General features: G+C 39.9%; 1 protein-coding gene across 1 annotated transcript in view; it reads left to right on the plus strand.

The window, feature by feature from the left end:
• LOC145401944 (uncharacterized) overlaps positions 1–12774 on the plus strand; it is a 148633-nt gene that overhangs the window by 89145 nt on the left and 46714 nt on the right. Inside the window, exons 7-8 of the mRNA XM_080274051.1 lie at positions 4554–4742; positions 10106–10224. Of these exons, the coding sequence (XP_080130177.1) occupies positions 4554–4742; positions 10106–10224 (308 nt within the window). The remainder of the gene's footprint in view (positions 1–4553; positions 4743–10105; positions 10225–12774) is intronic.

A 12774-nucleotide genomic window follows, 5' to 3' on the forward strand; every position in this document is an offset into this window, starting at 1 on the left:
CTTTCCCATGCCACACCTTACAGTAAGATGGTGTTTGGTTAATTATCTTCACTCTGTATTACACACTCTTTAATTATGTTTAAACACCTTTGTATGTAATATGTAAAAATAGTGTGAGACTACAACTTATCATGGAAATGATATCCAGCACCAAAACAGGAATGAAAATCATCATTTATTCATATGTGAAGCATACAAAGATATGGTTCACAACGTCAAATCAATTCCCCGTCAAAACATGGATGAAGCCAAAGGAGAAATGGCAATACAGGAAAGGGCAGAAATACACCAAGTATACACTTGCTGACATGGCAATATACACTTGCTGACAGTATGGCAGTACAATGCAGAACTACAGTTACTTAACCAGTTATAGTTCGTAAAGTTTACAGGGGGTGTGGGCAAAAAATCATGATTTTACATGGTTAGGTTTGGAGGTCCTGGACCCAAACAAATTTTTCCCATAAGAAGTTCAGTTTAAATTTCGATTATTTGAATTTCGCGGTGTTTTTTCGGCACCTATGCCCATTGAAATTCTAAATTCCACTGTGTGTGTGTATATATATATATATATATATATATCTGTCTATCTATATATTAGTATATCACAGCCGAGCACTGCAAACAAAAATTCATTTCTGCAAATGCAAATCCGCAACCGCAAATTCGCAGGCTGAAATTTGCAGTTCCACAATAGAAAACGCAAACCATTTGTAAACCTTTCAGTACCACGACATCAGTTTCATTTTATTCTGGATACCATTAGAGGATTTTATTAAGTTTAGGATGATATTTTTTGTAATTAAGAGACTAAAAATCTCTGTTACTCATCCACTACAATTATATCATTATTTACTTTAATCTGACAAACAGTACAGTAGGTGACTTTATGAAGTTAGGAAGTTGTCTGTTGTACTGAATGGGATATATAAAATTAAATTTATAGTAAAACTAGAATATATATTTTAAATATTGTTACAAATTAGTATATTAGACTGTTTTTACTACAAAAGAAGGGTAAATCATTCACTGTTTTAGATAAATGAATTAAATTATTACATACAGTACAAGCTCACACTTGACAAGTTGACACACCAGTCCACCTCTGTTTCTCGGCTCTAACCTCCTTAGTCCTCACTCCTCAGTTACAGACTCCTCCAACAAATGAGACAACTCAGCAGGTCCATGTTGCCCTTAATTAAAACAAACTTCTCAAACCTCTTAGAGGTCAGTCTGGTTTACAGGCAGGTTTGTGTGTGTGGAAGTACTTCTGCAAATGTAAAACTGCAAATTTGCATAAAATTTGTTCCAAATGTAAATCTGCAAACGAAATCACACTTCTGCAGTTGCAGAAGTTGTGGCATGCAGAACTGATTGTGGAAGTGCCCAGCTTTGATATATATGTGTACAGTATATATATTATATGTGTAATTCACCGGGTCGGTCAGGATCACCTGATGGTCGTGATCGTCAGCTTTTACTCTACCAGAAAGGAGTTGAGAACTCATATAGTCAGATCTAAGGGCAAGGCTGTGACCTTCACACACGCACACACCCGTCCCCTTCCTCAAGGGGGACAGTAACCACCCAATTCGTCAGTGAAACCTTTCGCAACCTGGGCGAGGCGCGAACTCCTGTCTACCAAATGGCAAGCGAGAATGTTACCACTGAGCTAGCAAGTGGTGTGTGTGTGTAATATATATATATATTATATAGTGAACTTTCACATTTGGCGAGTTTTTATTTGACGAATTCACTTTTGGCAATGGGATGGGATTGTACAACACTCTAATTTGGTGACAGAAATTCACATTTGGCGAGTTGTTTATTTTAAAAATATACTGTAATTGTATTTTATAATTTTATGCCAATTAATTTCAGCAGATTTTTTATTAACCTGAATTAATTTCAACAAAATTTAGTTTTTATTTGAAATTCAAGTCTTGTCTTCTAGACAACGAACAAGAAGATAAACCCGTGCAGACTCCCAAGCAATTGACAGCGATGAAACTCTCACATATTGAGTGTCAGTTCCCGTCTCCAAGAAGAGAGACTGTTGTAGCCAGTGAGAGTGTGTTCAGCTGGTACAGAAAATTAATGAAATATCATCTTTCTTCTTGAAGGAATACAATAAGAAAATAAATGAACAACAACAAGCGCTCATCACTCATTACCTGGGCCGACGACAGAGTGAAGATCTGGCCCAGTTGATGACAACATAGACACTGTAAGCAATTCCAGATGACCAGTTTTGAAGAATTTGGCTCAGATGACGATCCACAAGAGGAAGGGACAACAGAAGCTACAGGAAGTGAGGCTTCGGAGCCTGTATTAACAGTGATTCTCAAAATGATTCTTAAATTTAATACTTAGCTTGTTGTCTTCACTTAGCTGAGGAAAGAGCTTAAGAATATTTCACAAAGGACTTAAGTCATATTCCTAGCTAGGTTAAGTGAAATCTTGAGACAACTTACCCAAGTATGAAACACCTTACATGGCAATATTTACAATATAAAATTATACGGTTTAGAGGCAATAATAATCATAATACATAAGGAAAATATTACTAAAATTTAAGTTTATTATTCTGCCGACTCTTCTGTGATGAAATGTAATACAATTTTATTTTCATCACTTGTCTATTTTCCAATATCGAAAAAGGTGCAGACGAATCCTCAATGCCCTGTATGTAAACAGTCATGCCAACTACGGCATCCACGTACCATACACCACATGGACATCAAGCCCATTATTTTCTTTACTTATGTAAGTTTTTCTGTTTTGTATTGTTTCTTGGCTAAAATGAATTAAATTGAATCATGTTATGTGTGTTTATCACATGATTTACACCCAGTAATGTTATAATATAGGTGGAAAATCAGTCCAGTCATACATCCCCAGAACCAATTTATTTTTTTCCCATTAGTTATTTAGTTCAGATTTGGTAAATTCCAGTTTGGCGAGGTTTTTTTTTCTCACGTATTACACGCCAAATGTGAGAGTTCACTGTATAGATAGATAGATAGATAGATACATTATATATATATATCCATCCATCCATCCATCGTCCAACCCTATGTTGCCCCATGAGGAGCGTAAGAGCCCGGGGCTAGGCAAGTTGGTCCTGACATTTAAGATGAGAGTGACCAGCCTCACTCATCCCTGAGTGGCATTATGTGAGCAATAACCCCAACCATCCCTTGGATATAAACCTTCACTGGCTAAATCCGATTGGAGTGCTGCAATTACCCACTAAACCACCAGGCGCTATAATTTGTTTTTATGGTTACCACACAGCGTAGTAAATGGTTTCCTGGTGAACAGGAAACCATTTGGCGTGTCACTCAGTGTAGAGTCACCCATAGGCAGAAAGAACAGGAAAGAATGAAGGAAAGAAAGACAAAAGGAGTGTAAAGTCACCTGTAGGCAGAAGGACGAGGAAAGCATGAAGTAAAGAAAGACAGAAGAGGAAGGAAGGAAAAGAGGGAGGAGAGGAAAGGGCAGACACCTGAGAGCAGCACTACATCGAGTGAGTGGATGTGAGCGCCCCCACCTACCACTTATATACTGTGTACGTGTGTGTATATATATATATATGTATATGTGTATATATACACTCAATCCTCGTAAATCGCGTGTTTATAAATCACGGATTCGTAAATCATGGCTAAGTGGCTGTCAGACTGCCGGCACCCTTAAATCGCTGTTAAGTCATGAAAATCGCGGACCTAGGCACCGAAGTGGGCCTTTTCCGAGGAGAATCGTAAACCGCGGCATTCAGTTTGAAAATCGCTACCCAACAACCAATCACCACCTGTCTCTAGTGGCAAGTGTGCATACTAATGCCGCCACATTGTTGTTGTTCTTCCTGCCAGTCCGCACACTACAGACCATCACCGTGGAGTACGAGAGCTACCTGCCTTTTTTTGTGCACCTTCCTCCCCGCCTCCTACCTTCCATGGCCCCTCCCGAACCCCCGATGAAGCGCTCTAAGCAGTATGATATCAAGAAGCAGCCGCCGTTGTTGTACAATCAACGTTTGGAGCTCATTTGTCGTATTGAGAAGGGAGAGAAGTTTTCAAAGCTTGCGAAAGAGTTTGGGAAGAACAAGTGCTGAGAGGTTCTAAGTTCTTCCCAACACCACCCCACTCCATTCACGTAAGCAATATCATCATAGGATTAAGGTGAGATCCCTTAACATTGCTTATTTCTATTAAATACATGCACTGAATATTCCTAAATTTGTATGTTTGTGTTTGATGGTGCCTAGATAGGTGTAGGTAGGGTGCTGTGGAGGGTGGTTGGCCAAAGTCCAGACCCAGATTCATTTTTCACATAAGAGTTATTTATAAACCACGGAATTTGGTAAATCGTGGCAGTGGTCCAGACCCAAATTGCCGCGATTTACAAGAATTGAGTGTGTATATATATATATATATATATACTGTACATGTATCACCGAAAATGAGTAAAATCAACTGGTACTAGTGGCAAGAATAAAATATAAACGACATTCTTGGGATGAAGAGATTAATGTCATGTTATGTCAACAGGGTTATCTTCGAGTAGCAAAATGCAACATTGCCCTGGGTGATGCGACAGCAGCCCAGGTGGTGTTGCGGCAGGCAGGTGAGCTGGACCCCGCCAACCGTGCCATCAGGGAAGAGAATGCCAGGGCAAACAACCTCATACGCTGCCAGGAAGAGGTCGCCAAAGCCACAGGAAAGGGTGACTATAGAACCGTGAGTATTCTTTATCTTTGGTACTAGCAGTTCTTATTAAACTGTATGTTGATGAATTCCAAAAGACATAAAAATTTCTAAACAGTTAGTACAGTAAGCCCTTGTATACATTTATTGGATATGTGACCCAAAATACAATTTTCCCACAACTGGGTCTCTAAATTGAGGGAAGCTGGCAAGTCAGGTTTATAGGAAGCAATGACTGTTTAAGAATTATCAGTATCATCATCTAATCCTGTGTTGCCCCATGAGAAGCGAAGAAGCCCGGGGCTAGGCAAGTTGGTCCTGACATTTAAGATGAGACTACCAGCCACACTCATCCCTGAGTGGCATTACATGAGCAGTAAACCCCAACCACCCATTGGATATAAACCTGCACAGGCTTAATCTGATGGGAGTGCCTTAATCACCCACTAAACCACCAAGTATCATAATTTGGTTATATGATTACCACCCAGCATGGTAAATGGTTTAGTGGTGTACAGGAAACCATTTGGCTTTTCGCTGTGTAGAGTCACCCATAGACAGAAGGAAGAGGAAAGAATGAAAGAAAGAACGGCAGAAGAGGAAGGAAGGAAAAATGGAAGAGAAGAAAGGGCAGTCACCCGAGAACACTACTTCGAGTGAGTGGATGGTGTGCTGTTATCTCTGTAATTTAGAGAGGAAGTAATGCCAAAAAAGAAAATAAACATAGTGACACATGAGGACGTAGTGTACAGGCCAGTATTGTTATATGTCAGGGATGTGTTCCAAAAATATCATAAGTGTTCATATAACTAATAAGGTGGTGGAAATTTAGGGAAATTGGTAAATCAGCTCCGTAGGTAGCTGTGGAACATTAATACAATTTTTGTGTTATTTACTCTGGGCACATTGATTGCAAGAAAAAAATGGAAAAAAGTATAAAGAATGAGGACCTGTTGTTCTGGTCCTAGGCTTATGTGAACATGAACCCAGTGGACTGCAGGTTGAAGTTGCCCTTCTGCAGTCCATCATTCTCCTTTTAGAGGATAGGTAAGAAACTAAGGCATGTTTTTATAACCAAGCATTTGCCCCACCCAGTTGTGCTGGTGCTGCTGTGTGAAGGTGTCCATCTCTAGCACCAAAGGACTGGAGGTTTCTTGATCATATAATTCCAGCAAGAAAATAGGCTAGTCATTTACCCTGACCTGTACACTTCAAAGGGGGTATGTGATATGGGATTGGTTGTTACCTTTTTTTCCAACAATTTTAAGCCTAACATTGATCATGCTGATGCTTTGGCTGCATATGGGTACAGCAGTTGTAAATACAAGTGCTTATATCTTTGGGCAGTTTTCTTAGAAGAGCTTTGGGTATTAGGAAGAAGGATGGTTTGAGTAACAAAGAAACCTATGGAAACATTGGAATGGAACAATGTCTAGGGGAATGAAGGTTTTGGGTACACAGAAATACACTGAGTTGCTAGGAACAGGTACAGAGAACTGACACTGAAAATCAATAGAAAATTTGTGAAAGTAAGATTGAGGGTATTGTTGGAAACTGAAGATCATATGCTGTTTGGAGTGATCAGTATATTAGAGAGAGAGAATGAAGGGGAAGAGGGGTGAGACAGAGTGAGCAAGTTATATAAGGATAAAGTTGCTTGGGGTTGATCTTGTCACTGCCATCCTGTGTCTGGGTACCTGAGAGGGAGAAGGGTGACCGTGATGATATTTCTTTGTGTCTGAGTTTCTTTAGCACTTCTTTCATAGCAGTTTATAGTGCTTGTTACTCATTAATATTCACTTGATTGCTATTTTTTTTTATCAAGTGTTTGCTTATAAATTACAGAAATATTACCATTACTTTTATTACCAGACATAGAGATACACTGGCAAATAAGAAGTGCTTGTGAGCTTCCTGTGGCCCTTGTTTGGTGATGCATATTGCTGAACACAATTTCTTGGTAGTCTGTCCAAGCTGTCTCTTGACAAAATACTCTTGCATATGTGTTTATGGTTGGCTACAAGCAATTATTTCATTCTACCAACCTTCAGTCATATTCATGCACTTTAGTTGCAGCCTGCTGGTGACTGAAAATAAATTCATAATAATCGACCAAACCTTATTTCATACTAATAGGTGAGGTGAATAGGACTGAGAAGCAAGAATACACAAAAATGTAAACATTATTTGGAGAAAGTATTGACTCAGTAAACTGGGGAAATGTTAATTCTTTGCATCAGAATAATTTTTTGCCACATATGATAATTGTCAGTGTGCCAGCATCTCAAGGTAGTAAAGCAGTCATGTGATTCTTCCTCGTGCCGAGCCAGGTTGTCTGGTGAATCATACAATCAGCTGGTAGTTAGTAGATTGATTTCTGTCTCTTCACCGGACATTTTAGACTAGTTCTACTTTTGTACCTTTCGTTACCTAATTCAGGGTGCTGCCCTATTCATTTAATTATGGGAAATAGGGATGGTACTGTAATAAATAAAGAACTTTAGTACTAGACAGTATCATCCCCAGTATTATAGGCACGTCATGGAATATGGAACATTACTAGACACATTTTATAGCTGAAAATTAACACCTTTAGGGGTACAAATACACAAGTGCCTTTGGTGGTAGGTGGTGACAACCATCATCCACTCACTTGATGTAGTGCTGCTAACATCTTCCTTCACCTTTGTCATTCTTTTTTTTTTGTGTCTGCCCTCCGCTCTTCTTATTTCTCCCATCTTTCCTGTCACTTCTTATTACTCTTCTTTTCTTTTCAGGTAGCTTCACATTGAGTGACAAGTCTAATGTTTTTTTGTAAGCCAGGAAACCATTTACAATGTTGCTTGGAAACCACGTAACCAACCTACACGTGTTCCTTACCTGCCAGCGAGTGGGTTGGCGGAGAGTAAGTGCCCCTCCACGTAAAACAATTATATGACTCAAAGTCAAATGGCCACTCGTTATGGGATTATGGTGTCTGACTATAGATTGATAGATTTTCAAATGTTGGGAAGCAAATTTTTATTGATGGACAGTGCGTATGTGCATTCTTGCAAAGGCTGCATCACTTGTGGACCACTATGCTTGAAGTTCTTAGTGAGCATTTTAGCCTCCCAATGATGCACTAACCAACCCTACTTAAGGGATTGACCACCAAGCAGTGATGACAGTTGGGAGTCCCTGAAGTCAGATGTCCCTCAAGGTGTTAATGGCCTAAGCTTCAAGAAAACAAGATTGACTTTGGCAGAGAACCACGGTTTGAAGTTCTTCGACATGTGTGCCAGTGCTCTTGTTTCATTTTTGACTAGTTTCCTCCAGTACATTTTTTTTTTTTTTTTGCCAGATGACTTTATGGAGTATGCGAGATATATTGTGTATTGAAATGCTTAAAGGAACTGTTAATGAGCATAGGTAATGCAAGCACTGCAGGTGTGGAAATGAAGTAATAGGGATATATATAAATTTTCATTCCATAAAAATGGTAACTGTTAAACTGCCAATCCCATACTATGCCCATTGAGGTGGAGGGGGCCCAAAGTTGGGCTACTGTTATCCAATACTTTTAACCCATTAGTGCACAGAGTTTCTGAGGGATTTTCTGGAAGGTACTAAGTGTACCACCCTGCATCTATCAGCTCCAAGTCGCAAAGCTCATAGGTCTTTATCCTGAGGTTCCCCCCTTTACTGTTTTAACTTTTGAAAATGTCTGGTCCATCCTCTGTTTAGAACATAGTGCATGAATGGTTTAAAGAAACTGATAGAATTGCCATTGTTTAACCCATTATTGTACAAGATTCCTGTGTGAGGGATTTTGTTGGGAGGGTACTAAAGACGGTATGACGCAGTACCTCGTATGAGGTTTGCTGAGGAAAAGTTCCATGGAACCAGGCAGAGACTTTATCACACATGTTCCTCATATTGTCGGCGATGATGCTTCCTCTCACATTGTTGCCAGAGCCCATCTTGCTTGTACCCAGTCAGGGTCACTGGAAAATGCAATCGCCAACTCAGCAGAGAAGAAGGAGAACCACCATTGTATACAAACAGCCAGAATTTTCCAGGGACCCCATTGGTTAAAATTGCCTAAATTTTTCAATGAGGGCAAATTTAGCATCCCTTGTCCTGGAAATCTGAGCAGATGCCATTGTATTTTCACTGATGAAGCTGTGTGGGTGCTGAAGATATTGTATTGCACAGAAATACTTCTCTTGTGTTGTGTTCGTCTCACGTGGTGCATCTGGCAGCCGAGTCTCCAAACCCCAGTTTAACGATTTTTTTTTTTTTTTTTTTTTTTCTCCATATATATATATATATATATATATATATATATATATATATATATATATATGATACTTTAGACTAAAATTGTGTGTTTTGGTTGATGTACAAACTGTTTTTAGATTTAGATTAATGTTTTTTAGTCAAAGGCAGGGTGAACATTGTCATTTTGGGGTACAATTTACTAATTTTGATTTTTTCCAGACTTATTTTTGATGATTTTTATAATTTTATTTGTTGGTTTTAGTGAGTTATTTTCAGGTGTTAGCCCTAGGTTAGCTTCATTTACAGCTGTTCGGCCATTTAGATTGGCTTTAAACTTGTTTTTGGACTCACTTGGGTGGGTTTAGGACTTAGCTGGGGGGAGGGGGACCAAAGGCTCAAAAACGCATCCCTATACTTTACATGTTAAATCTACCCCAAGATATGATACCCCGCCTAATGATGGGTTTTTACATAACCAATTGCATCGTTAAACCGGGGTATACCTGTATTTATTTTAAAATATTATTAAGTATGCTATTATAGGTTAAATGTTCAATGCTAAAACATTAGGTTAAATGTTCAATGCTAAAACATTAATATCCTTTGTTGAGTCACCTAGTTGGTCACACTGTTTTGTGCCTTGTATGGTGGGCGAGAATCCGTGCGGACAGATTCCAAGCTTACCGAGGATACCATTAACATTTACCACAATATCGTGCCAATTTACTCTCATTTCCTCGGCAAACCTTATAAAAGGTACCACGTGATATCCCCGTAAGCGTACCACCCTGTACCTGTTGGCTTATAGTTGTGAAGCTAATAGGTCCATACCTTGGAGTTCCTTCCTTTATTAACTTCTGAAGTTCCATCCTCTATTTAGGACACTAGACACAGATGAGTTAAGGTGTGGCTAGCCTATGGTACTTCCATTAATGGCATTACATGTTCCCGTCATCTCTTGGGGAATTGAAGCTTTGAGTGCACTTGATTTATACAGGATAGCCAGAGTTGGTTCATTGCTCACTGAAGGGATGGTAACAAGTCATGTATAATACGAGCATATAGATGATGATGATGTATATTTATTTCCACTTTTATAGCTGTAATTAATTTTCCTCTCGATGCCTTTTCAGGCCATCTTCCATCTTGACCGAGCGCTGGAGCTGGCTGTAGGGTGCAGATCCCTCAAGATCACCAAAGCAGAATACCTTGTCTTCCTCCACCGCTATGGTGAAGCTCAGGAAATTGTCAAGTAAGTCACTGCACTGCTTGATGTGCACTCTTCAGCACTGCTACCTAGAGGAGAGAAAGTTTTTGATTGATTTTGTCCCCTTTAGTATGATGATTTATTTTAGTTATTCTTGTGGTAGGAAGGGGAACTTCCCATTAGTACAATGATTTATCGTAGTTTTGCAAGTACTGTACTGTAGTAGGAAGAGGAACCTTTAAGTACAATGATTTGTCTCAGTTTTGCTTGTGGTAGGAAAGGGAACCTCCCTCTTGTACAGTGATTTATTTTAGTTTTGCTTGTAGTCGGAAGGGGAGATTCCCTTAACCCCTGCGCAAATCTCCCACCCTGACTATCCCCTCGGCCTTATTTTGGGTCCGATTTTTCAGCTTTCACTAAGTTAAATTTTGGTCTTATAGATCTCAAGAGTTTGAATTTACGCACCTGAAAATGTGTTTCACTCTCATATGTGTATTGGTAACTGCACTATCAACTGTCAAAGATAAAAAGTCATCCCTCACATAATGAAAACAGGATAATTTTGGAAAATACATTATTTTGCCTGATAACTGTACAGAAATCACTAAAATCAATATGAATTTTGTGCCTAGGCATGAAACAAGTTGAATGAATGAGCATGGGAAAAAAAAAAAAAAAAAAATCATGCCAGATATGTGTACATCTATCTATCTATAGCCCGACACCCTAATCCCGCCAAGGGTGGCTGCAGACAAAACAAGTCGCTCTGTCACCCACCATTTGACTACCCTCCCCCCAACTCACTCTCCCCTCCCTCATATACCTCTCAACTCCATCCCTCCACCTCATCCTCAGTCTACCCCTCCCTCTCCCTCCCTCCGCCTCACCTACATACACCCTTTTAGTCAGTCTTTCATTCTCCATTCTCTCCACATGTACAAACCACCTCAATGCACTTCTCCTAATCTTCTCAACCACATCCACATCCACCCCACAAGATTCCTTCACTTCTTCATTCATCAACCTGTCCCTCCATGTCACTCCACATGCTCCTCTCAAGTAACTCATTTCCACTGCTCTCACTCTTGACTTGTTCTCATGCAAGGTCCATGCCTTGCTTCCATATGTCAGGGTAGGGATCACAATACTATCGTGCAGTGACTTCTTAACTTCCATACTTACCTCCCCATTTCTCGTCACTGCTTTCAGTGAACCAACAACCTTCCTTCCCTGCTGTACCCTTTCACGCACTTCATCCCCCAAAGTTCCATCCTTACTCATCACTACCCAAGTACTTGAATGCACTCACATTCTCCATATCCTCACCATCCAACCTCACTGTACATTTTGTAACTTCATTCCTCTCAAACACCATAACTTTACACTTGTTGTGTATATACCGGTATTTATTCAGCCTGTCTGTGATGGTCAGCACTAGGACTTTACACACAGTAGCAGAACCTGAAACTGACGACTGTCAGACATTGGTCTTTATGGGTTAATTACAGTTATTTATTTTAGTTTTGCTCTGGGTAGGAAAGAGAACCTTCCTTTAGTACATGATTTATTTTAATTTTGCTTGTGGTAGGTATGGGAACCTGCCATTCACTCACTTGATGTACAGTACTGTGGTGCGACCTTCAGGTGACTACGCTGATTAACAAGCGAGCTGGTTTCTTGAACTGTAAGAAACCATTTACTACTTTGGGTGGTAACCATATAAGCCACAGTGGAAGACTGGTGGTCGAATGGATAAAGCTATTCCTGTTGGATGTGTCCCATGGAGACAAATTTAAGGGATGATTAGGGTTTATTACCCACAAAATGCCATTCAGACTTTAGCAGCTGGTCACCTACCATCATTGTGTGGACTGATTGGCTTAGCCCTGGACCCATACACTGATGGAAGAGTAAAGGATTACATGATGTTGCCATGAGGTTCTTTAACTCAAACTAGAATTACCTTCTTTAAGGTTAAGAGATTACAGTCTCCATTGACTCCTTCCATATAGTACAGTGACATCTTTCAATATTTTATATATGTTACCACTGCATTATTTTGTACCATCTGCAAGAAGCCTTATGTAGTGAAAGGGTTTCCTTGGTACTACAGTTTACACTTGTCAGAAGTGGTAGGTATTGGCAACCATCATCCATGCACTTGATGTAATGCTACCTACTTCTTCCACCACCTTGATCATTCTCTATATCTGTGTCTGTCCGCCTTACTTCTTTCTTCTTCCTTTCCTTCCTGGCACTCTTTATTACTGCTTTTTCCATTTCAGGTGGCTGTACACTGAGTGACAAGTTTAATGGTTTCCTGTAACCCAGGCAACCATTTACTATGCTGGGTGGTAACCATATAACCAGATCACAGGGTGATAGGGAACCTACTGTGGTGCCCCTGTTAAATGGGTGGAGAGACACAAAAGTGACATCTGCTTGGGAACCAAACCTCCATTCTTTTCACCGCAACTTGCTGTGGCAAGGCACTTTCATCCACAAGGTAGCATCGGTTAACTGCATAGGATAGCCTTGCAGGGTTGGTTGCTTGCTTGTGGTGGATGACTTTGCTCTGGCAGAGAGACTGGTTGA

The sequence above is a fragment of the Coenobita brevimanus genome, chromosome 57, assembly GCF_032717465.1.
Source record: "Coenobita brevimanus isolate Jiangsu-jjx chromosome 57, ASM3271746v2, whole genome shotgun sequence".
Lineage (NCBI taxonomy): Eukaryota > Metazoa > Arthropoda > Malacostraca > Decapoda > Coenobitidae > Coenobita > Coenobita brevimanus.